This window comes from Acomys minous (assembly GCF_964271855.1).
Source record: "Acomys minous genome assembly, chromosome: 2".
Classification (NCBI taxonomy): Eukaryota; Metazoa; Chordata; class Mammalia; order Rodentia; family Muridae; genus Acomys; species Acomys minous.
This window is the reverse complement of record NC_140484.1, coordinates 13,267,101-13,292,403: the sequence shown is the minus strand read 5'-3', so window position 1 is coordinate 13,292,403 and position 25,303 is coordinate 13,267,101. Positions and strand designations below refer to the sequence as shown.

The following is a 25,303-nucleotide window of genomic DNA, read 5'->3' as shown; positions in this document are numbered from 1 at the left end:
ACACACACACACACACACACACACACACGGTTTCTCTGTGTAGCATTAGCTCTACTGGAACTTGCTCTGCAGACCAAGCAGGCCTCGAACTCAAAGATCTGCCTGCCTTTGCTTCCCGTGCACATTGTCTCGAAAAACCAAACCCCCCCCCCAAAAAAAACTTAAGTATTTAAAAATATGGAACACTTTTAAGCATATGTTACATGCAGGTGTGAGGTGGGGGGTGGGTCTCAGTGCAAAGGTTACATCCTCAGACTTCTATTTAACTTAATAAATTTAATTGCTCTTACTTTGCACAAAAATCACAGAAATGGAATTCCTTCCAAGGTTGAGGCTAGATAACTTTCAGACCGCAGCAGGGCTCTTCCAGATGCTCTAAGGCCCCAGCTTTCTGTATCTTGGGGAAACTGAGGGGGCAGAGGGCAGCACAGGGCATTGACTAGGCTGACTGGCCACATACCTGGCACTTGGTAGGACTCCTTCATCTCCAGAATATCCCTGATGTAGAGCTTTGCAAAGGCTAGAAACACAGGATCCAAACCCCAGAAGAGGGACGGGGCCTCCTCTTCCATTGGACTGGATTCACACTGCATCAAGAGGCAAGGCTGCGGCCTCTGCTAAGCCTGGGACGCTCTGTTTCAGAGCCAAGGCTCTGTAAGAGACACAAAAATACGGTTTCAGGGTGCTTAATGTGGGTGAAGGTCATTCAGAAGCCTTTTTTTTTTTTTTGGTTTTTTTTTTTTTTTTTTTTGGTTTTTTGAGACAGGGTTTCTCTGTGTAGCCTTGGCCGTCCTGGACTCGCTTTGCAGACCAGGCTGGCCTTGAACTCACAGCGATCCGCCTGCCTCTGCTTCCCAAGTGCTGGGATTAAAGGCGTGTGCCACTACGCCCAGCCATTTAGAAGTCTTAAGAGAGTAAAACAGGGGGCTCAGGACCCTGTCAAGCGCTATGCCTTGAGGACAGAAAGGAGGTGCTCCTTATGTGGTGGCCCCTTCCCAGAAAATACCAACTCAGAGCCAGTAACACAGTAAATTTCCTTGTCAGACAGGGTCTCAGATAGCCCAGGTTGGCTACTGATCCTCCTGCCTCCTCCAGTACTGGGATTAGAGGTGTGCACCATACGCCTAGTTTATGCAGCGTTGAGGATGGAACACGGGGTTTCATGCACGCTAGGCAAGCCCTCTACCAACTGCGCTACAGCTCCTAAACACTAACTCTCCACACAGGCATACCCCAAAGGTGCTTTAACGAATGAGTCCGGAGACTAGTGGAGCCCCTGTGGCCGTGGACTTTGGGCCCTGGAGATGGATCTATCTGTGCTTCGATCTTTCTAGGAAAAGCGGAGGAAAAGAAAAGGAGACAAAATTTGAACAGTTTACAACCTCTCCCGGGAGAAGCAGTTGGCCAAAATTGCCCCAACAGTTCCGGTGGCGAGATGGTGGTGCGCACACTCCCGCCGGGGCATTTCCTTCCCGCCACCGGCGCCTAGCTTCCGCCAGCCCATCCCGCTGAGACCACGCCCCCGGTGCGTGCTTCACAGACCACGTCCACTACCACGCTCCGGCTCCGCCTGTGCGTCTTCCAGGTCCACGCCCAGCGCATGCGCAGGCTCTTCGGGGGGGGGGGGGCGCGGGGGTCTCGGCTAATCTCGGAGATTCCGGAGCCAGCCCGGGAATTCCTGACCCTCAAATCCCGCCTTTCGTGTCTCCTTTGTCACCCCGACTCCCTCAGACTGTTGCAAGAAATTGGGGCAAGATCAAACTTTTATTTATTTATTTTTTAATTAGGGCAGGAGATTGTCCTGACTTACAAAACCAACAACAAAATTAGGCAGTGGAGAATTTTACGTGTTTCTTCACAGCTGGTAAATGTAGCTCGCAGATCTAAACTTGAGGCCCGGACTGACTATGAGGTCTTGTCTCTAAGGGAAACCATCCCTACAAGACCAGAGTATATCTTGCCCTCTTTCCCTCATTTAAGAACTCTCTGAGAGACGTGCAATTTTGTAAACTACGGCCAGCTTGATGGAGCTCCGTCTCCAATGTTGCCACTGGTATAAATAAAGAAGCTGCATTACCACCTCGCCGGAAATGGTGAGAGTTCTTCCTAGCTCCTAAGTACTGTAACAAGACAAGGCGAGGGCAGGTCACTCACGCCAGAGGCAAAAGAGGCAGGTGGCCAAAGAGATCGTTGTTAAACTATCAGAGAAGGAGCTTAAAGGGCTGGAGTAGAAACTTGTGTCACTAGAACCATAGCATCCAGTTACCTCCCTGGCCGCAGAAGGAGCTCAAAACAAAACCAAACAGTGTCTCCCAGAGTCTATGGCACTGAACAGCTGGGTCTGTGGAGTTTAAGATCTACTTAAGTCAAAATCCCTCTTTAATAGAAGAGGTTCTCCCCCAAGGAAACAGCCAGTAGGATTGAGGCTTCCAGCTCACCTGTCAGGTAGAGACAGACAGGTTGGGTGACATTCTCCAGGACTGGACACATCTGCTCTGGGGTGGAACCCAAGAAGAAGATCACTCTAAGGTGTACTCAGAACCTGAGGTGTTTTCAAGAATGACTCTTAGGGCTCTCAGGGATAGAATGCTAGGACTCCAGTTTACTGCCAACCTGGGGGAGGGCCACACCCAGTGGCATAACTAGGAGGAGGCTCCCCTGATGTCATCTTTTACAATGAGGGGAGGACCCCTTAAAGGGGGGTGTGCCTCTTGATCTGAGCTCCAAAGCTGAGGCGTATGTGGTAAGGAGGCTGAAGATTAGATGTAGATTTCCAGATTGCAGAACCACATTGCGGGGTTTGGGGGGAGCTTTGTAAAGATCTCACAGCCTCCCAACACTGGAGAGCCTAGGCTCTCAGGCCTGCTTAGATACTCCAGAAATCATCAACCTCACAGTGCACCCCGACCCCCACCCCCACTCCCTGACACTCAAGGCAGACATCTTAGAAGTCAGTGCTAGGAACCCTTTCTTTTGGCTCCTTGGTGCGAAATAAGTTTTTCTTTCTTTCTTTCTTTCTTTCTTTCTTTTTGTTTTGTTTTGTTTTGGTTTATCGAGACAGGGTTTCTTTGTGTAGCCTTGGCTCTCATGGACTCACTTTGTAGACTAGGCTGACCTCGAACTCACAGAGATCCTCCAGCCTCTGCCTCCGAAGTGGGATTAGAGGAGTGTGCCACAACACCTGGTGAAATAACAGGTTTTATAGACTCTTTTTATTTATTTATTTATTTATTTATTTATTTATTTTGAGAAATCATATCATTCTTTCTTGACTGTTAAGATTCTAGCAAATTCTCCCAGAAAAATGAGTTTGAGCTATTTGTCTCAAATACCTCAAAGCTCAAATTAGTATGCTTTAATGCTTTACAAGTATAACAAGGTTTCCTCTACCTGCCAGTGATTTTTCTCTTTGAAGTTTATAATTGTTCAAGATTCTCTTCCTGGTCAAACCTTAGTCAGGCCCCTCGCTTCTGAGCTAGGCCCCAACCGTGGTCTATAAGGAGCTGAACAGACACCAACACAGTTTGTAACAGCCGCTCAGGGCCACATTCTAGTACCTCGCTCCCCTTGAAGGGCCTGAGAAAACTCCAGACTGCAGCAGGATTGTTTTTTTTTAGCTGACACCCAACTGCTGGGAGCCATAGCTGATACCCGACCGCCAGGGAGCCATCCCCTGGCCTCTGTGGGAGGTATGAGCCTAAATACCAAGGAGGACAGTTAGCAAACTCAGATTTGGTTCACAGGGGTGTAACTCCACCGCACACTTCCTTAATTCTTCACTTCCCTGACTGCTCAAGCCTCCCCTCCCCCACCCCATCTCCAGTCCTTAGCCCCTACTCCCTCATTTTCTCTTTAAAAAACCAAAAATCAAAAACCCCAGTCTCCACCAGGACTACAAGAAAAACCCTGTTGGGGGCAGATGGGCAGTCTGAATGAACCCCACCTTTTCTTCTTGTCAATAGCTACTGAATAGAATCTGTTTTCACTGTTCTAACTAATGTCTTGCTATGTTTATCTTTGATAGAATACAGGCTACTTGCCCTGAGGGCATCTTCTGAGGGGGGGCTCATTAAATGAGACAGTGCGGCATAGTAACAGCAAGAACAAATCGAGCACAGTACGTATGAACTCTTTGTAAAAATAGATTTTATTAATTTATCCCTATTACATCTCAATTGTTATCCCATCCCTTGTGTCCTCCCATCCCTCCCTCCCTTATTTGTACTCACTTCAGAGGTGGGATTCAAACTGGGTCTTTAAAACTGGAGGAGCTGAAAAAACAAAACAAAACAAAACAAAAAAACTAAAAGTTAAAAAAAAAAAGAAAAGAAAAGCCAGGTGGTGACACAGGCCTTTAATCCTAGCACTGGGGAGGCAGAGGCAGAGGCAGGCAGATTACTGTGAGTTCGAAGCCAGCCTGGTCTACAAAGCAAGTCTAGGACTGCCAAGATAACACAGAGAAACCCTGTCTCGAAAAACTTTTTTTTTTTTAAAAAAAAGGAGGAGCTGATCATTCCTGTATTTATGAAACTTATTTCCAAAGCTCCTGTCAAGCAGTGTCCTGGACACAGAATGAGGAAGAAAAGATGTGTGTGAGGGGCAGGGGGATGAGATGGCTTCTCATGGAGCTTCTGTTCTGTGAGAGAACACAATGGACAAAGGAAAATGAATAAAATAACAATTGCCACTGCTTAGAAGGACATAAGTGTTATGTGTGTGCATTGTGTGTAGGATCCATTTTCATTGGATGAGATGACCGAGATCTAGAGACCTACAGGATGAGGAGTCAGTGGCACCAAGCACTAAGAAAAGATCATTGGGGGTGGGGGTGGGGGAGGAGTAGTCAAGACAAGCGTGGACAGATGCCTGGGAGCACTGCAGCAAAGTACTTCCTTGTTCTAGGAACAGGAACAAGTGGAGGAGCACGGCCGCTGTGCAATAGGAGGTAGGGAGAAAGCAGGCCCAAATGAGCTGATAGGTCTTGAACAGCAAGGTGGGTTTGTGGGCAAGCCAACACAGCAGCCTGGCTACCGAAGGCAGTGAGACCAAGATTTGAGCAAGGTTCTGAAGTCGTGAGTAAGCTTCTGGCTTAACTCCCTGTAAACAATGGGAAGGTGTTGTTTTTTATTAGGGTGAGTTAAAATAGTGGGGCAATGCCGGGTGTGGTGGCGCACGCCTTTATTCCCAGCACTCGGGAGGCAGAGGCAGGCGGATCTCTGTGAGTTCGAAGCCAGCCTGATCTACAAAGCGAGTCCAGGACAGCCAGGACTACACAGAGAAACCTTGTCTCAGAAAAAACAAAACAAAACAAAAAACAGACAAACAAGAAAATAGCGGGGCAATTGAGAACCCAGCAGGTAAGGGTGTGCATCGGCACCAAGCCTGGCAACCTGAGGTCGATCTCCAGGACCCAAACAGAAGTCAGCCTTTGACTTACACACGCACGCCCACCCTCTCCTAAGTCAGTGAATGTGAAACAAACCAAACCCAACTCTTGAATTATAGGACTACCTGCCATATCTGACATACTACAAAAAAAAAAAAAATGTAAAAAGGGTTCTCTACCCAAGGCACTAAATCAATCCTAAAATTTGTATTTTAGGGATATCTGTCCATCAGTTGATGGTGAAGGAGCTAAAATATGCTATTTGGGGACCTATTTCAGTGGTCCTCATCTATGTCACCTGTTCTACCCTCTATGTAATTTTGCTCTGTGAGCTCTGATTTCTCTGTCTTTCTATCTCTCTGTCTCTGTCTCTCTCCCTCTCTTTCTCTCTCTCCCTCCCTTTCTCCATATTTCTAGCGTATATCCACTTTGGGAAAATGGCTTCTCTGAAGCCCTCCACCCTTTACTTTCTGTCCTGTGACTCACAGCCTTCTTTCAGAGCTGAGCTCCTTGAAGGAGTCCTGGCCGCTCCCTGTGCACACCTCCTGATGGTGGCTGTCCAGTTCACCCGCAACAACCTGACTCACTTTAAGCTTCAAACAACCCAGCCCAGCCCCCGACTCCACTGAAACTGCTCTCCTAATGTTAGCAATGATATCCACGTCCTCAGATGCAAAGGCGCTCTCCTCCTCATCCTCCATTGCAGTGGCTGTCTTGTTTTCCAGTGTTGGACAGTGAGCTCGCTCCTTATACTTTGACTTCCCGAGTGCATCCTTTCTGGTTTCCCCTGTATCACCGCGTCTCTTTGTACTCTTCTTGTCTCCTGTTTACCTCTTACAGGATCCAGCCTGGCTCACTCAAGCCTAGGACCCACCCAAGCCAATGTTCCAGTGACCCTCAACTTGCTCCATCCAGCCCAGACCTTGTCCTGAGTCCCACATGCCAATTTCCAGCAGACTCCCCTGGTACCTCAACCTCAGTCTTCCCAGGACTGTTCCTCACCCACAGTTGGCCTCCCTCCTCCTCCCTATAAAGGTGAATGCCAACCTCATCTGCCGATTTCCTAAGTCAGAAAACTGGAAGGCTTCAAGGGCAGCTCACCCTCTGTCACTCTGAGATGCAATTAGTCACCACCCTCTCAATTCTGCTTTTAAAGTGTGTTCTCTAACTTAGCTCCCTCCCTGTTCTTATTGTCAGAGCCTTAATCCAGGCTTTCACATCGATCGCCTGGATTGCTGACATCATCTTCTAACGAGCTCCTGTGCCTCCAGCCTGCCCTGCCTCCATGTCCTACAACACAGATGCTCTTCATAAAATGCAAATTAGACAGGTTAGTTCCTCATCTAAAAAATCTCTCAGTGGCTTTATGTGAATGGCAGATTCAAGTTTGGTGCTCTTCGCATTTCATGTCGGTCCCTCTCATCCTGATGGGGACTTCCATCTCTAGATTCGTCTCCCATGCCTGTGACACACTGCAGCTAGCATCCCCAAATGCTGAGCTGAGGAGAGTTTTTCTCAAGCTAATGAAGGAAATCGGGCTACATAAGTTTGGATTTAAATCCAGTAAGTGGGCTCAAACTCATTGCACACTGACTGAGAACATCTGAGAAAGGAGCAGAGTGGCTAAAGTCTGAACCCCAAAATAGCGCTTCAATGGATTCCATTAGGAGAACACACTGACAGCATCTGGAGCACACGGTTTCTAGAATGTATCACGCTGTCTTCTGCTCCTCCCCCTTCTGCCTGGGATGCCAATCACGTTGAGTTACACAAATAACTGTTTTATATGTGCAGGGGATACAGAAGAAAAAGTGTTAAATGCTTGGCATCTGGCAGGAATAGAGGCTCTCATGAGCCAACCACACAAACACGTGATCACAGTATGTCAGCCAGGGAATGTAATGGACTAGGGGTTCAAAGGAAAAGTCAAGGAAGCTTCAGCCCCCAGAAACCTAGAGCATGGCAGGGGTTGACTACCTCCCCTCTCCCAACCTGGCGCCACAAAGCAGGATCCCTCACCATCAAGAATTTATTACCCTGACAACTATTAGGCTTCACTCCTTGTTTGACCTTGTAAGGTCTTTTCTCAAGCCCCACAGGCCCTGAGTGTGCAGATCAAGCATCTGCATACTGGCCAATGGTGCACCCACACAAACCTTGTCCCAGAGCCCCTGGCCACCTCCCCAGGGGCATAAGTACCCCCTTTACCCCCAAATAAATGGAACCAGTTCTCTGAAGCTGTGTCAGGATGTGTTCTTTGCCTGCACATTCACCACCGACAAAGACCCTGTACTCACCCACACCAGGCTAAGAGCTAAGCGTCACTCTCTCCAGGGCAATGACCTGGCTACCCCGAGGGAGAAGCAGGCATAGGGCGGTATGTCAGAATGAAGAATGTATCTTGGCAGCATGGGGTAAGGACCTGAGTTATGTGATCAGGGGAGAGTAAACTCCGCCATGGCTTATTTACCTGGTCTATCACTAAGGCATGCCTCAGTTTCACCTCCCGTAGTTTGAGTGTAGTTGTTCAGTGTACAAACAGATATATCATCTTGGTATATTAACTCTCAGTGCTATGAAATGTCCCCTGTGTAGTTTCTAATGAGAGGACTTGTCCTAAAGCCCATTTTGGGGGATAGAGAGATGGCTTTAGTGGGTAAGAGTGCTAAATGCACAAGTGTGAGGACCAGAGTTCGAATCCTTGGCACTCATATAAAAGTTGGGCACAGCTGCAATAGCCCAAAACATTTTATGTTATGCATTGATATACCACAATTTTTTTTTTGAGACAGGGTTTCTCTGTGTAGCCTTGGCTGTCTTAGAACTGGCTCTGTAGACCAGGTTGGCCTCGAACTCAGAGATCTGCCTGCCTCTACCTCCCAAGTTCTGGGATTAAAGGCCTACTCACTATCACCCAGCTTGATATTCAGAATTGTAAACATTGAAAAGAACGTCAAGGATGAAAACATTAATGGAATTTTGGGGGTTTTGTTTTTTTTCTTCCTTGACTATTTGAGGCTTCGCCTTTGTCATGTACAACAGTAATTGTCTGGACTGGGGACAACTACATGACTGCCTCAGAAACACAAATAGTTATTGATATCCTTCAGCCAGGGGCAGACACAGCCCATGAGACAGAGCCCTGGAAAAACCTAACCAAAATGTCGTCATCACCCTGGATGTCATCTCTGTATGTGGATTTAGAACCCACTTTGGAGCTGGCAAGATAATCAGCTTTGGCATGGTTTAGGATTCCTTGAATTATGCCAAGAAAAATAAGGCCAAACATAGACTTGCAAGACATAGCTCTATAAAAAGAAAAAGAGTTTAGAAAACAGTGAAAAGGAGTCAAGAACAGGTTAAAGAAAGGTGGGGAGTTGGTGGGTAGTGGGCGGTGAGTGGGGTGTCTGCAAAGGCCCAGGGTGGTGCTGGCAGAAGTAAAGATTCTGCAGTGACTTGATCAGTGTTGACCATGCAAAATATTTTTTCTTTTTCTTTTTCTTTTTCGTTTTTGTTTGTTTGTTTGAGACATGGTTTTTCTGTATAGTCTTGGCTGTCCTGGACTTGCTTTGTAGAACAGGTTGGCCTCGAACCCGCAGAGATCCACCTGCCTCTGCCTCCCAAGCGCTTCACCATGCCTGGCTTCATGATGCTATCTTTATAACGTACAACAGCAGGCAGATGTGGCTCTGTGCTGTTGGAGGTCAAGGGAGTGGCTGCTCTTTGCAGGGTAAACTACATGGAAATGTGAAGGGGCCTTGTGCAGCTCCAGGATGCTTAATAATTCTTGTGTGACTCTATACTAGATTTTCCTTAGTTTTCTAAAGCTGCATTTGTTTGTTTCTTTACTGTGTGTGAATGTGGTGAGTGTGCACATGTGTTTGGAACCCTCACGCAAGAGTGCACATGTGGACGTCAGAGAACAACTTGCAGGGCGTCATCTGTCTCCTTTCACCATGTGAGTCTAGGGAATCGAATTTAGGTGGTCAGGCTCAGCAGCAACAGACATCCCCTGCTAAGCCAGCCCCCAGAGATACACTGTTTCAGTAAAATAGTTATTCAACTTATATCCATAGTGTTTGAAGTCAAATTTTAATTTATCTTTATTTTTTATGACTTATTTATGCGTTTGTCCATGCATTTGGGGTGCACTTGAGTGCAGTTCATGGGGAGGTCAGAAGCACAGGATCCCCCTCAGAGCCACCAGATGTGGCTGCTAGGACCTGAACTCTGGTCCTCTGGAAGAGTAGATCTGGCTCTTAACTGCTGAGCTGTCTCCCCAGCCCCTGAGACTGTATTTTAAGTTGAAAGAAAATAGAAAGTGAACTTGTTAAATGTGTAAGACCTCACATTTTGTGTTGCTGTCGCTGAGTGATGCAGACAGTTCCATGGTAACAGAACTCAAGAGAAGAGATGCAGGACCAGCCAACGTTTTTCTTTACTGTTTGACAGGTGCCCAGAGGCTCAGACTGCTGGGATGTCATAATCCTTAGCATCAAGTTAGACGACAGAATAGAATTTTGCTTCCCTTATCAGTTTATAATTCTCCCAAGGACTGCTTTCAGTCAAAGAAAAAATTAACTCCCAACTGCTGCTAGAGACAGCACATTCCAGAGCTTAATTAATGAAGTGCTCAGGGGAGATTGAGCTACTATTACGATAACACCTCTAGGAACAATTGGCTGGGTGATGTTATTTGCAGTAGTGTTTAGTGTTATATTAGCCTGATGGGGAACAGCTGCTCTGGCCCTGATGATTAAAGTAGGAAGCGTGTGTGTGTGTGTGTGTGTGTGTGTGTGTGTGTGTGTGTGTGTGTGTGTGTGTATAAAGCAGGAGACTTTACAGAACATGACTAGTGAGGCTGGCCCCTACCTAGAGACTGCACTCGTCCTGTCTGTATTTCGTTGCCATTGTCTTCCTCCTCATCTTCCTCGTCTTCCTTCTCCTCTGCCTCCTTCTTTTGTTTTTTTGAGACAGGGTTTCTCTGCATAATAGAGCCCTAGCTGTCCTGGACTGGCTTTGTGGCCTCAAATTTACAGAGCTCTGCCTGCCTCTGACTCCGGAGTGCTGGGCTTAAAGACATGGACCACCATGGCCGGTGTTTGTATTTCTTTATATGCATGGATTTTTACCAGGCCCTAACCAAGCCCTGCTCCCAGTTAGACCACTACAGCTAATGCTGGCTCTTTCCCAGAGCACCCCAGCTGCTGAAAGCTTCTCACACTTCAGGGCCCACTCTTGGCTGCTTATGCTATGTATGGATGTGGACCTGGAATGTGGACCCTAATTCCATAACAAACCATGTAAAAATATTTTTTTTCTATATTCTGACATCATGAGGGATGATAGGACACATTTTAATGACAAAAAGTTGTCTAGTGGCTGGAAAGATTGTTCAGTGTTTAAGAGTGCTTCCTGCTCTTGTAAAGAACCCAGGTTTGGTTCTCAGCCCCACATCAAGTGGCTCATAAACACTTATAACTTTAGTTTCAGGGTATCTAACGCACTCTGGCCTCCATGAATACTTGCACACGTAGGTGCACACAAACTCGTGTAGGCACATAATATGCATAAATTAGTAAATAACTATTTTAATAATTGTCCAAAGAGCAGTGGATTTATGTGGCTTCTACTATTCCTTCCACTTTTCAGTGTTTTGAAAATTCCTTTGTTTGCAGGGTCATTGGGTGATATACTCTTTTTTTTCTTCCTTCCTTCCTTTTTTCCTTTCTCTCTCTCTCTCTCTTTTCTTTCTTTCTTTCTTTATTTTTTGAGACAGGGTCTCTCTGTGTAGCCTTGGCTGTCCTAGACTCACTTTGTAGTCCAGGCTGGCCTCGAACTCAAAGCGATTCGCCTGCCTCTGCCTCCCAAGTGCTGGGATTAAAGGCGTGCGCCACCACGCCCGGCTTCTTCCTTTCTTTCTTGAGACAGAGTCTCGCTGTATAGCCCTGGCTGACCTGGAACTCACAATGTAGACTGGGATGGCCTGGAACTTGTAGAGATCTGCCTGTCTCTGCTTCCCAAGTGCTGGCATTAAAAGCATGCGCCACCATAGCAGCTTGTTTCTAAGTTGTCTAATTTGATCTTTTATGTGCTTAGACCTAGGTCTTATTTGGACAGCTTCTACTATTTTATGCCAAGGACTCAGCTTAAGAGGCATTAATAGTTCAGCTCAATGCCTCACTCAAGATGACATGTCAAATATACTTACAGATATTCTAGCAGCCTTCTGTAGTGAAATTACTCTTTCCTCTTCACTGGTGCCCCAGTATCATAGCTACCAATATAGAATCTACTGAGATAGAACCACTGTTACCAGGAACCTAACAACTGGGATACTGTAGTACAGTATTTTCAGGCTAGACTCCTGGTGTAACTGAACAGCCCATTGTACTGAGGACAGTTGGTTTGGTATCTCCATGTCCAAAGCTAGTTCTCAGCCCTGGCTGCTCCCATCCGCCTTAGCCAGATAACATACCAGTTGCTGTGGTATGTTACCCACACCTCCATTCAGAGCCATAGTTAATATCTACGACCTTTTCTGGGTCTCCAGCCTCACCCATCGCTGTGGCCCGCGTCTGACGGCAGTAACCACTCACCGCACTCCTAACTTGGGACGTCTCCAGAGTGCCTTGCTCTTGGCCTCTGTTTCTGCAGCTCTTCAGTTTAGCTTCTCCTTCTGACCCTCCATGCTTCCTCCACTCCCTGGGCAAGCCTCGGTGTCTGAGAATCCGGTCTGAGAACCTGACCTAAAGCTGGCAGACAGGGCACTGGAGGAAGGGAGTGGGGTGGGGATGGACATGTTGAGGTGCAGGGTGGTATCAGCTCAAGGACAGTGAAATGGAATGGCAGTCACTGAGGAAGCAACGCATGGGCGAGAGACAGAGAACTGTTAGAGTGGTGAGTCACCAGCTGAAGGCTGAGTGCAGAGCAAAAGAGCTTCTTCTGCAGTCCAAGTCCAGATCTCTGAGGAGGACACCCTGAACCGAGATGACAAAGAACCAAAAGGCAGGGTAAATCTTGTGTTTACACTTCATTGTACTTGTGTTATTTAAAAAAAAAACAAACCCACCTTCTGGTCTACAAACCAAGTCCAGGACAGTCAAGGCTACACAGAGAAACCCTGTCTCAAAAACAAAAACAAAAACAAAAAAAACCACCACAACCAACAACAACAAAAACCACTCACCTTTTATGTTATCGTTTTGTCTTATTTTGGGGCATGGTTTCATGTAGGCCAGACTGACCTCGAACTCACTATGTAGCTGAGGCTGGCCTTGAATTCCTTATCCTCTGACTGCACCTCTGGAGTGCTGAGACTCTAAGTACACATCATCCTACCCAGTTGTCCTCCCTTCACAAGCTCTTCTGGACATTAATTTATTGTCTTAATTGTTATTTGTCAGCATGAACTCATGGGTATTCAGTTTTCCCGGCTCTGACCACTGGGAACTGTGCTCAAGTGTGGTCCTGGTCTTGAACCTAGGACCTTGCACACTCTAGGAAAATTCTCTACCAGAGATATGTTCCCATCTCTTTGCTGGAAGCATTTTCACGTGATTCTTGGGTTCCTTTGTTATACTCCGTTGTTTTATAATTTTTATGCCTTTCCTTTACCTTCTGCCATTGCAAGAGATTTCAAGTTTGTTAGCTCATTCTTCAGGAAGTCCCAGTTCCTTTCATTGGAAAAAAACGGGCATGGAAATCACAATCTGGCCACAGGTGTGTTTGCTGCTGCTGCGATGTTACTGCTTCTGGGGCCCTCAATAGGCAGAGCTAAGAAATGCATGATGCACGCACTCATGTATGAATGTATGTGTGCAGATATGTGTACTAACTTGCATGCACACACTTTCCTGTTTTTTTCCCCTTCTCTCTCCTTCCCTTCCTTTTCTTCTCTGCCTCTCCCCATCCCTTCCTTTCTTTTCTCTTCCTTTTATTCTAGTGCTAGGGACCTAAGCCAGAGTCTTGGTAGGTAAACTCTCTACCACTGAGCTTCATCCCCGGCCAAAGTCCTCTTAATTTAACACCAACAGAGAGTTTCCTTTCTCCCTCTTCCTTAGTCTCTGCTCTCACCGGCCCAGACTGGCATTCCCTAACCCACCCTGCTCTGAGCTGGAATCTGTAAAAGCTTCTATTTGCTTTCACAACACATTTTATCCTTTTTTTTGGGGGGGGGGGGTTGGTTTTTTGAGACAGGGTTTCTCTGTGCAGCCTTGGCTGTCCTAGACTTGCTTCGTAGACCAGGCTGGCCTCGAACTCACAATGAGCGATCCGCCTGCCTCTGCCTCCCGAGTGCTGGGATTAAAGGTGTGCGCCACCACACCCAGCCATTTTATCCTTCTTCATGATGCTTATACATCTGCCAGGTAGTCACTGACGTTCTTGCTTCATTAACGCTCGCTTCCCAAACAGGGCCATGAGCTCATGAGGCCAGAGAACAAGTCTGTTTTGATGGTCACTGTGTCCTCAACTCTGATTTGTTGTTGTTGTTGTTGAATAAGTGAATGAACAAGATTGTGGATCAGTGATGAGGCGTAGCTGCCCCGACCTGCGGGGTTCCACTAAAACTCGGGAGGGAGGTCACCTGTGGAGAATGCAAGACACAAAGAAGGAGAGCAAGTCTGATTGATCAAACTCTCAAACTGTATTAGTCAGGCAGCAGGTTTTATAGTTCAGAAGGCAGGGAAGCATATTGCTATAGCAACCCAGTTGCAGGCTTTTCTCAAAACACAGGGAATTGCAGGCAGGGTCATAATGTCCTGCCACACAGGGTATCTTGCTTTGTCTTCATCTAGCTTTAGTCTAACTGCTGACTCACAACAGGGTCGCTCCATCCCTATCTGTCCTTAGCTGCTGACTCACAACAGGGTCGCTCCATCCCAATCTGTCTTTAGTCTAACTGCTGATTCACAACAGGGTCAGGTAGTTTCTGGTGAAAGGTAAGCTCTGGGAAAGACAGAGACTTAAAGGTGCAGACTTGGACAAGATGTCTGAACATTGGCCATATGGCCTGTTGCCCCCAACATATAGCTGTGTATACAGTGGCAATTCACACCAAGGAGTGGTAAGTACGGAAACTATTAGAAACAATGGCATCTTGGCTAAAGAGTCTAGAAAATATGGTAGGTATTTTTGACTACTGACCTTCATCAATTTGACATATTTTGAGAATTATCAGCCTACATGCTGAGTTAAGGAGGCACAAGACTGTTATTAGCAAGCTGACCTTGGTGTAGATGAGCAAAGAACTTCTATTTAAAGTCATGAGGTCTAGGTTGGAGAGATGGCTCAGCCATTAAAGGCTAGGCTCACAACCAAAAATATAAAGTCATGAGGTCCACAAGGACTGTTATTTTAGACACCCCTCCCCAGAGCAAGCTGAGCCTGACTCAGGTGGAGTTCACAGCAAAGTTTAACTTCAGGCATTTCCTGAAATAACTCCACAGAAGGTCAGCTCTCACACAGAAGCTGACATAGAGGTTGTAGTCTCCCATATTTTGCAACTCTCTGGGGACCACAACCCACTTCCCCCTCCCCCACTCTGTGCAGAAATGTTCAGTGACTTATGCAACCTGGTTATAATGGTCACTCTGTACACAAATTGCTTCATGTTCCATAGGACAATTTATTTATGTGTCTGTCTTTTTTGCTATTTGACCATGCCCTTTCTCATTGGCAGGAATATAACACAGATTCAGTAAATACATCTGGGATAACCTGGATTCAATACCAGGACTTTATTTTTTTTTTAAAGTATTTGTGTGTGGGGATGTGTGTGGGTGTATGCGGCCCACATTTGTGTGAGTGTGTGTAGGTAAGAGAACAATTTTGGGTAGTCAGTCCACTTCTACCATGTAGGTTCTAGGTATCAGAGTAGGAGATCATCAGAGTTGGTGGTAAGTGCCTTTGCTCACTGAGCAATTTTTCACCTGCCTGGTTCTTTCTTAAATTCCAAAGTAAATTTTATTTTTCCCGTGTTGTGTTACTTACTTTTCTATTGCTGATAAAAAATACTACGAGCAAAGCAACTTACAGACAAAAGAGTTTATTGTAGTTTACAGTTCTAGAGTGATGAGTCCATCCAGCTGGGAGGGAACACAGTGGGCAGTGGGAGCAGGAAGCTGAGCGATCACATCTTCATCCACACACAGGAGGGACAGAGAACCATCTGGCTGTGTGTTGAGGCCATAAGCTCTCATAACCTATCCCCTGTGATACATTTCCTGCAGCAAAGGCTGCCGCTCACTGGGGACCAAGTACTAAAATACATGAGTTTAAGGGGGGAATTTCTGATTCAAACTACCACATGTATGTACTCTGCAAACTCTTCAAGAGAAACAAGTAACTTCACATTGAAAAATATAGATGATTCCTTTAAGAAATCTTTTAGTCTCACCAGGTAGTTCCAGCACTCAGGACACAGGCAGGTGGATCTCTGTGAGTTTGAGACCAGCCTGGTCTACAGAGCTAGTTCCAGGACAGCCAGGGCTACACAGAGAGACCCTGTCTTAAAAATCCAAATAAACAAACAAATAAATAATCTTTTAGTCTCAAGAATGATCAGATTTTGATGGTAGAAACCAAATTTGTATATTATCAGGACTAACAGGCTTAAGTGAAGGGTTTCTACTTATATGGGCCATTTTACCCTCCAGTCCCTTTGCTGTGGCCTTAACCCTTCCAGTGAGAGGGTTCACAGAGGCAGTTTGATTTCTCAGTTAGCCCAGACCTAAGATAGGGCATTTAATTTCTTTTCTTTTCTTTTTTTTTTTTTTTAAGATTTATTTTATTATTATGTATACAGTGCTCTGCCTGCATGTACACCTGCAGGCCAGAAGAAGGCATCAGATCACATTACAGATGGCTGTGAGCCACCATGTAGTTGCTGGGAATTGAACTCAGGACCTCTGGAAGAGCAGTTAATGCCTTAACCTCTGAGCCACCTCTGCAGCCCCAATCTCTTTTTTCATTTACTTCTCTTTTGGAACAGTGTCAGAAATCCAGGCATGCGTGGTGGTGCCAGTTTGTGATTTCAGTACTTGGCAGGTGGAGGCTGGAAGATCAGGAGTTCAAGGCCATCCTCTGCCATATAGTCAAGTCAAGGCTTTTCTTAGCTACATGAGACCCTGTCCCAAATAAAATAAAATAAAATAAAATAAAATAAAATAAAGATTAATAAAATTAGCACCTATCTTCCACTTAGTCTTAAGCTATTTTAATGTTTTGTTGAGTATGGCAGAAAAAGTGCTGCATTCATTAAATCCTATTTTCCTTCCCTGGAAACTAGAAGGCTGAACATCAGCAGGGCATTGCGGTGGTGCACACCTTTAATTCCAGCACTTGGGAGTCAGGGGCAGGCAGGTCTCTGAGTTCAAGGCCAGGCCTGGTCTACAGAGTGTGTTCCAGGACACCCAGGGCTACACAGAGAAACCCTGTTGTGGCCAGTGTTTGCTACTTTGTGGGTTCTTTCACCCTTCTTCACCCCTTTATCCCTTAACACCAGATGTGTGTGTGTGTGTGTGTGTGTGTGTGTGTGTGTGTGTGTGTGTGAGAGAGAGAGAGAGAGAGAGAAAAGGGTAGAGAGGAAAGGCAAGAGATCCTTGAATAAAGCCAGGGCTAGGAAAAGGGGTGATGTTATTATTAGAGTACTTCCTGTAGAACTCCTTGGGGACAAGTTTGATCTTTGCTGTTAGGATATCTCATTTCAGTCCAGGCGTGGTGGCACACACCTTTAATCCCAGTAGTCGGGAGGCAGAGGCAGACAGATCACTGTGAGTTCCAGGCCAGCCTGGTCTACAAAGCAAGTCCAGGACAGCCAAGGCTACACAGAGAGACACTGTCTTGAAAAACAAAACAACAACAAAAAAAAAAAAAAAAAAAAAGGATATATAATTTTCTTCTTCTTGTTTCCTCTTTACACATGTCTTCTTAACAAACTGCAACCAACAGCAACCAATAACCCTCCAGGCCTCCTGTGACCCTAGCATTTTATTTATTTATTAATTTATTTATTTTTGGTTTTTCGAGACAGGGTTTCTCGGTGTAGCCTTAGCTGTCCTGGACTCGCTTTGTAGACCAGGCTGGCCTCGAACTCACAACAATCCACGTGCTGCCTCTGCCTCCCGAGTGCTGCTGGAATTAAAGGCATGCGCCACCACGTCCGGCCCAAGAGCTTCTTACTGTACATTTTATTTTCATTTTTATGTCTTGTTATCACAATGTCAACACCAGAAAGCCAACAATGAGCCAGGCACAGTGGGCACACACCTGTAGTTCCAGCACTTGGGAGGTGCAAGCAGGGGATGGGAGTTCGAGACCACCTTCAGCTATGTGACTAAGTAAGGTCTGGGTGAGCCTGGGTGCATGAGACCCTGTCTCAGTCATGCTTCCTCACACCCAAGAGATGAACAAAGGCCAAACTGCTTGCTATGCAGGTCCCCAGCCACTGAGCTCCACTCCCAGGCTCATCCTGGAATTTTGAGGGAATACTTTTTATTCTTTGGAGGCCAGTGCTTTTATTAGTCACACTTGCTGTAGATACTTCCTTCAAATACTGGCTATGTTTCTGCTTTGTTTAATTGTTTAACAGAAGTTTAAACTGGCCAACTTTGTTCTTAGCTTCTGTGTAAGAAGACTTTTTTTTTTTAAGAAGACTTTCTTATTTCCAGGTCATAAAGGTATTCTCTTCTATTTTCTTTTGAATGTTTGGAAGACCTTTTAAGCTTTTACTTCAATTGTACTAGCATGGGGGTGGGTAAAAAAAGACTCCCCCGTGAACTTGCCAATATCAAGAGAAAAAATTTTACTAGCTCATTCGTTATATTGATAGTAAAGCAACTTTGCAAATACCAATGATTCATTTACGCTGGGGTTTCTTTACAACAACGGTTCTCAGCCTTCCTAATACTGCAACCACTTAATACAATTCCTCATGTTGTGGTGACTCCCAACCATAAAGCTATTTTTTGTTGCTACTTCGTAATTACAATTTTGCTCCTGTTATGGACCATAATGTAAGTATCTGATACGTAAGATATCTGATATGCCACTCCTGTAAAAGGGTCATTTGACACCTCCTTGGGGGTCATGACCCATCCGTTGAGAACCGCTACTTTACTTACTCTCTCATCTGTCCCATCGGGTTAATTGCTTGCCCCGACCCTGTGTCGTTGGCTGTAAGTCTTGATATGTGGATGCATCCCTCATCTTGATCCTCAGTAATGTCCTTTACTGACACTGACTCTTTGTATTTCAACAGAACTTGAGGTTGAGCTTGGCAACTTCTCCAAATAACAGAGCGAGAATTTCAGTTGAAATTGCGTTTGTATCTCTTGTTACTGTGGTTGCAAATGAATGGCTTTTCTGCTATTACATATTTATGTCAGTGAAGTACATGGATATTGATTTTATGTCTAGAAATATTGTTGGTCCCTCCTTGATTGTGTCTCTGGAACTCTTTGAGTTTGTAGATCATCTATATTTGTAGTCTTTGGATTTTCCCTCATTCCTTCATACTGTGTGAAAGTGGTGAGTCTTCTTTTTGACTTTAAGTATTTTTTTCCATGTTATTTCCTGCTCAATGTCTGTTGGCTATTGAATTTTACTCTATTGTTTTTTTTTTTTGTTTGTTTGTTTGTTTTTTCGAGACAGAGTCTCTCTGTGTAGCCTTGGCTGTCCTGGACTCACTTTGTAGACCAGGCTGGCCTCGAACTCACAGCGATCCGCCTGCCTCTGCCTCCCGAGTGCTGGGATTAAAGGCGTGCGCCACCACGCCTGGCCCTGAATTTTACTCTATTGTTAATAGCTGTATTTAAGCAAGAAAGCATATTCAAGCCTTCAACTGTAATATGTGTATATTGCTACCCATATCACTTAGCCAGACTATTATGAAGGTTTTGTTTGTTTGTTTCCAGACAGAGTTTCTCTGTGTAGCACTGTGTTAGAACTCACCCTGCAGACCAGGTTGACCTGGAACTCAGATTCTCCTTAGTCTGCCTCCCGAGTGCTGGGATTAAGGCGTGAACCATCATTGCCCCATGACCATTATGAAACGCCATACAGGAAATACCTTCTCAATTCAAACCTTAGTTGGTATGTAGGCATGTGTGCTTGTGCACTTGTTTTCTGTTGTGTTTCCTCCTAGAATATTTCCTAAAAGACAATTGGTATGAGACAAATAAATGTTGGATGCTCATGAAGAAAGAATTAATATAAAGAAGTGCTTTACGTAGTATAGTATTTTCTCACATTGTAATAAAAATAACAACACTGAGGGGTGCACACTGACATTCCCTGTTTTGTCTGTTAGTGGCAAAACCCACCACATGATCTCAGAACTTTACTTCTGAGGTTCAACTGTCAACCCCAGAATCCATTTCCCTCGGTGTTCTAGGCAGCTATTTTCAATCTACTGCAATTGGCAAAGGAACAATGACTTATTTACCAAGTCACGGTAGGCTTGGCTAAAATTTAATAGTATTTAATTGCTAGCTGATTTGGCATTTGATATTGTTATGAGAGAGACATTTAGGAACCGAGGGCTTCATACTGCCAAAGGTATACCTACAGGATATCCACAGCGCAGCTCGGCCTAATTGTCTGCTCTTTTTATTTCTTTGTAAGCTGAAAACACAGTGATAGCTATGTAAAAAGCAGCAGCAGACCCACACGGATGCCTTTTCGTTATTAGTAAAGTGCTTTGTTCATGAGTTTATCTTTCTTATTATGTGACTGGCTGGAAATGAGGACTCCCAGCCCGATTTCAATTAGTGGATTAAAGGGCTTTATTTCCAAAAAAAAACTCTTCCAGGGAAGTCTGCTAATCTTTTATTTCTGACAGCTAGAAATCGAGGTGAGTCATAAATGAAAATAAATGAGCCCTGAGTTTACAAAGCAATGGGAAAATCTCATCAGGCGACTTTGAGCATCATGCGACTCTGAGCATCCTGCGACTTTGAGCATCCTGCGACTTTGAGCATCCTGCTGTTTCTCATACTGTACATGCTGCTTTCACAGCTTTCCGTGTTATCAGTCTATGATTTCATGTGCAGAGGGACTTTGGCTTGTTTCTTTTCTCAAACACTTCGGGCTGCTATTCCCCTCCCTCCCACAGGGCCACAAACTCTGCCAATTCTTGCCCTAGAACACAAAACATGGAGAGATTAAAGACGGAAATGTAAGGCCTACGTGCCACTACAAGGATGTGCTCATTTGTCGAAAACTGAGTGAGCAAGAAAACTTAGAATTGTGCAACAAGCCACGAACGCCTCCCCCCCCCCCCAAAAAAAAAGCCTCCGGGTCTTTTGGCGCACTGAAGCCTGTCATTCCCACGCTGGCGCCTTGGAGGAGATGGATGTGCTCCAACTTCGCACTCACGCTGGGGAGCTTTTAGGGAATGTGTCATAGCATAAAATAAAAAAAATAAGATCAGATGCTATATTCTCCACCAACTCCCACTGCCAAAATCAAGCTTTGAGGCTCTTATAAAATGTCAAAGCCAGTACTTTGCAGTGAAGGGCATACATCATTATTTTGTTCTAATCTGCAACCACCTGACAGGCCTAAGAAACAAGCACAGCCAGGCACCAGAGTCCCAAATACTGTAAAGTCATTGTTGACTTTCCGTATTGATTCTGCCTGTTCAGAAGCAATCCAACAAGGAAATGTGCGTGATATCAGATAGAAGAAAAGGGCATTTAAAGCTGTTGAGGATCCGTGCACCCATACAAAACATTGAGCAAGTGAGTTAAGGTCTGTAAGCTTCAACTCCCCCTTCTGTATGTTAGAAGCAATATAAAAACATAGTAATACATATATCTGATAGCATTATGGCAACAAATGAGATAATCTATGTAAAGTATACAACACAGCGCGTGGCAAGAAAGTGTGCATAGTTTTGTAGACACACGTTGCTACTGATATTCTAAAGCAAGGCTCGGTGAATGTGTGCTGGCCGTTTTCAGGTGTTTTATGGTGCATGCTACTTTCTGTTGCTTTGACAGTATTTTTCCATTTTCTCCCCTCTGGAAGAAGATGCAGGCATACATCCCCTTCAATACTGTCAGCTCATACTGGCCTGAAGAGGGACCAGCGAGGGCAGTCGGGGCAGTATTAACGAAACGGATAGAGGTGCCTGTACTGTGTCAGCCCCCGGTGAATCTCAGCTCTCTAGCCCTTTGCAACATGAGTTCACTGTTCTGATAATAAACCGAGTCTAATTTTTCACCTGTAGAGTCTGGGTTGTCTGTGTGACAGCCTTTGGCTCAGCAGACAGAAACGATGTTATGTGGATTGTAGAATTTAAACTTTAAAAGGTCTTACAGCTAACGTCTTCACCATCGTAAAACTCTTGAGATGCTTCAAGCAGTGAGGCAGCCAGTCTCCACTATAGATAGCATGGGCCCCATGGACACCCTGCTACCCCTACCTCACGTGTTAAGGATGCCATCCCTAGCTCTGGGTAGGTGGTCAGATGACCAGAGCCTCAGGGGTGACTCCAGGAGTGGCCGAGGAGCTCTGACAGCCAACGGATAGAACTTATAATGTAACGTCAATGTTTTAAGATTCCACACTGGGATATTTGTTCCGCTGCCTCCCTAGCTGCCAATGCCACGTCACAGGTCTTGTGAGTCTAGTTGAGAAGACTTCCCAGGATGAGCAGGGCTGGCTTAATAGGAAACACGTGACTTGAATTTAGCGCTAAAGATAGGACCAAAAGTCATATGAAGGTGAGAGTGTTAAAGGCCTGTCCAGGAAATCTTGGTGGCAAAGGGCAGGAATGGTATTTGAACTGTCTCTGGGAGAAGTGTTCAGAAGGTTTAATTCAAGCGGAGGCGTTAGTTACTGATCCCTTGGCGGACCCAGCAGATATCTACAGAGTATCTGTGGGTGCCAGAAACTCTGCCAGCTCAGAAAATACTGTTATACCAACGGCAAAGAGTCCATTTTTAAGAAATAAATAATCTCGTGTGCAGGCGGCAAACAGCCAGAGCAATACTTAAGATGATCAAAGTTTGTGGCTGAGTACGAAGTCTAGAAAAGTGGGTGAACGGCAAAGCTGGGGAAGCCTTGAAAGCTGAGGTTTCCCGCTGTGATTCAGAGAGAGCAGTGACACCTCCTTTTTATATGATGTGTTCCTTGAAGCAACAATGGGAAAGACAAAGTAGCCAGGTACGGTGGCAAGTGCTTGAAGTCCCAGCTACTTAGGAAGCTGAGGTAAGCGGATCTCTGTGAGTTCAAGGCCAACCTGTTCTACATAATGGGAGCCTGTCTCAAAAACAAAACAACAAAATCAAGAAAGGAAGCGAGGAAAAAAAAAAAAAAAAGAAAGAACGAAAGAAAGAAAGAAAGGGAGAAATAAAGTACTAAAATACTCATACTTACTTGTAGTTGAAGAAACACAATTTAGGGCCTGAAGCTCTACAGCAGCCACATACAGACACTTGTCATGAAAGCTGAACAGAGTTGTCTGGCCAAGGGGGTAACTTGGGTGGAAACAGAGTTCTGAACGGCAGATCCCATGCTCTGCCATGACTGTTTTATTTAGAAGGTTACAGCACTCCAGGATAAAGGAAAGATTTTAAAAATTCTTTCACTTAGACATTTTACATACAAAGTCACCATAGGTTTATGGGGAACCTGAAAGGTAATATTTTCTATCTGCTACTGATAAAGATAAAAAACGTTTTGTTATGTCTAAAGCTGGCAAGGATACAAAGAAAGAGGCATTCTTCCCCCCCACCCAGACAGGGTTTCTCTGTGTAGCCTTGACTGTCCTGGACTCACTTTGTAGACCAGGCTGACCTCAAACTCACAGTGAGTGCATTGGCTTTGGCAGTCTTTGGAATTCAAGTTTGCACTGGTTTTTTGAGGGAGATTATTTGACAATATTTTTTTAAGTTAAATTCTCATAGCTTTTTGTAGTGAGAATTTTGTAATTTGGTTTCTTTAAACACATACACATAACACACACACACACACACACACACAGAGAGAGAGAGAGAGAGAGAGAGAGAGAGAGAGAGAGAGAGAGAGAGAGAGAAATAATCTGGGGGTGGTGTTACATGTCTTTAATCTCAGCACTCAGGAAGCAGAGAAAGGTAGCTCTCTGTGAATTTTGAGGCCAGCCTGGTCTATAAAATGAGTCCAGGACAGCCAAGAGGGCACAGAGAAACCCTGTCTCAAAAAACCAAACAGGGAAGAGGAGGATGAAGAAGAAGAGGAGGGAAAAAGGCAATGCCAGAAGCAGCACAGAAATGGGACTGTTTTTGTTTTAATCCCAGGTGTGGGGATAAGAGGTCGCTTTGCAGCAGGTGACTTTGATTTGCCTTGTGCTCTGGCAGGGGCTCCATTTTACCAGCTGCAGATAGTTTCTGCAAGTGTGTGACCTTTGGAATTCTGGGAACTTTTCAGAGGATATATAAATGCTAAAGCAGCTGTAAGTGGGTTGTGGCTGGTTGCTGGTTGGATGCTGTCGGTTGCAGTTTGTTAAGTAGTCGGAAACAACAAGAAGAAATTAAATGTCCTGATGGTGAAGATCACACTTAGCCCAAGGAGCTGGGTGTCCCTAATCAGCACCCCACCCTCTCTCTAGCCTTTATTCTCTCCTATCTAGTATTAGGGGGTTGAAAGGGTAGAAGAAAAGGGTGGAAGAGAGAAAGGAACCCACACAGGCTACAGCTTTTGTTCCAAGAATTCTAGATTCGACTATGAATTAGTCCTGTGGCTATATATTATACAAATAGACAAAGAGTGTTTGAGGATTAGTTCTTAAAAATTAGTGTTTGTGAATGGAAAAATCCAAACACTACTGATATATTTGTGTAGGAAAGACTAGTTAAAGTTATGGTATATGTAATTATGGTACAGTGGACTGATTTGGGGCTGTGTGGAATATCTGTATGCTAACAGGAAAAGCTACACATGCAGAATGCATTGATTAGAAACCAATCCCATACTCGGGCAACTTACCTACAGTTAATTAATTTGGGTCAACTTGGCTGGATTAAGAAACCCTAGTGCTGAGACCAGCCTGGTCTACAAAGCGAGCCCAGGACAGCCAAGGCTACACAGACTAACCCTGTCTCTAAAAACAAAACAAAACAAAACAAAAAAAAGAAACAAACAAACAAAAAAGAAACCCTAATGCATCGATGAAAGTGTTTCCAGTGGGGCTGGGGACACCCCTATCCGGAATGCAGGAGATGCCATCCCCCAGCCTGAGATCCTGGACTGAATACAAAGGGAAAGAGGAAATAGTAAGTTAAATGCCAACATTCTCCCGTTAACGCTGCCTGGTCCACTGAGGCTGGAGCGAGTAGCCGCATGCCTTCCACACCACAGCAGGTTGTTGCTCCTTAAATCACTAGCGAAATGGGCTCTTCCTCCCTTAGCATGTTTGGTGACAGTGATAAACCAATACAGCTCTTGTTTATATAAAAAGCAGTGCACAGGCAGAGAGGGAGTCCATAGGAAGGTGGGGGCGGGGCGTGCAGTAAGGAAGAGGCAAGGATAGGCAAAGGTTTCTGTAGATGCAGATTTATGTAGGACGTTCATGAGAAATGGCTTCCTGGGGAGCAGGGTTCTGCCACTCACTAAAAGTTGAGGAAGGAGTGGGCTGTTGGGTGTTGGTGAAGTGTTACCGGGTTCCATATCTGGGGAAGGGGAAGGGGAGACGCTGGATTAGGCAGGGACTGTGGAACAGTCTCCACACAGGCAGGCCTCAGCAAACCCCACACAGAGCCCCAGGTCTGGGCAGGCCCTTGGGAGTTGTTTCAAGCCCACTTCTGCAGCAAGCCCCACCCCTCCTTTGGGTCAGTGACTATTTAAATTTGTCGTAAACTGTCTCACAGCTTTCAGAACCATTAAATACAGCTAAGAATAGTGCTGGGATTTGGCCTTGCTTTTACTTGGCTC

The 25,303-nt window shown here is 45.3% G+C and overlaps 1 protein-coding gene across 2 annotated transcripts in view; it reads right to left on the bottom strand.

The window, feature by feature from the left end:
• STN1 (STN1 subunit of CST complex) overlaps nt 1-2,567 on the bottom strand; it is a 36,565-nt gene extending 33,998 nt beyond the window's left edge. Inside the window, exons 1-2 of one of the 2 annotated variants that reach the window (XM_084772187.1) lie at nt 2,439-2,567; nt 461-652 (exon numbers count right to left, since the gene is read on the bottom strand). In XM_084772187.1, the coding sequence (XP_084628313.1) occupies nt 461-593 (133 nt within the window). In that variant the 5' untranslated portion in view covers nt 594-652; nt 2,439-2,567. Of the gene's footprint in view, nt 1-460; nt 653-1,382; nt 1,540-2,438 lie in introns of those variants that run through there. The other variant, XM_084772186.1, reaches the window with a different exon arrangement.
• Between the last annotated feature and the right edge of the window lie 22,736 nt (nt 2,568-25,303).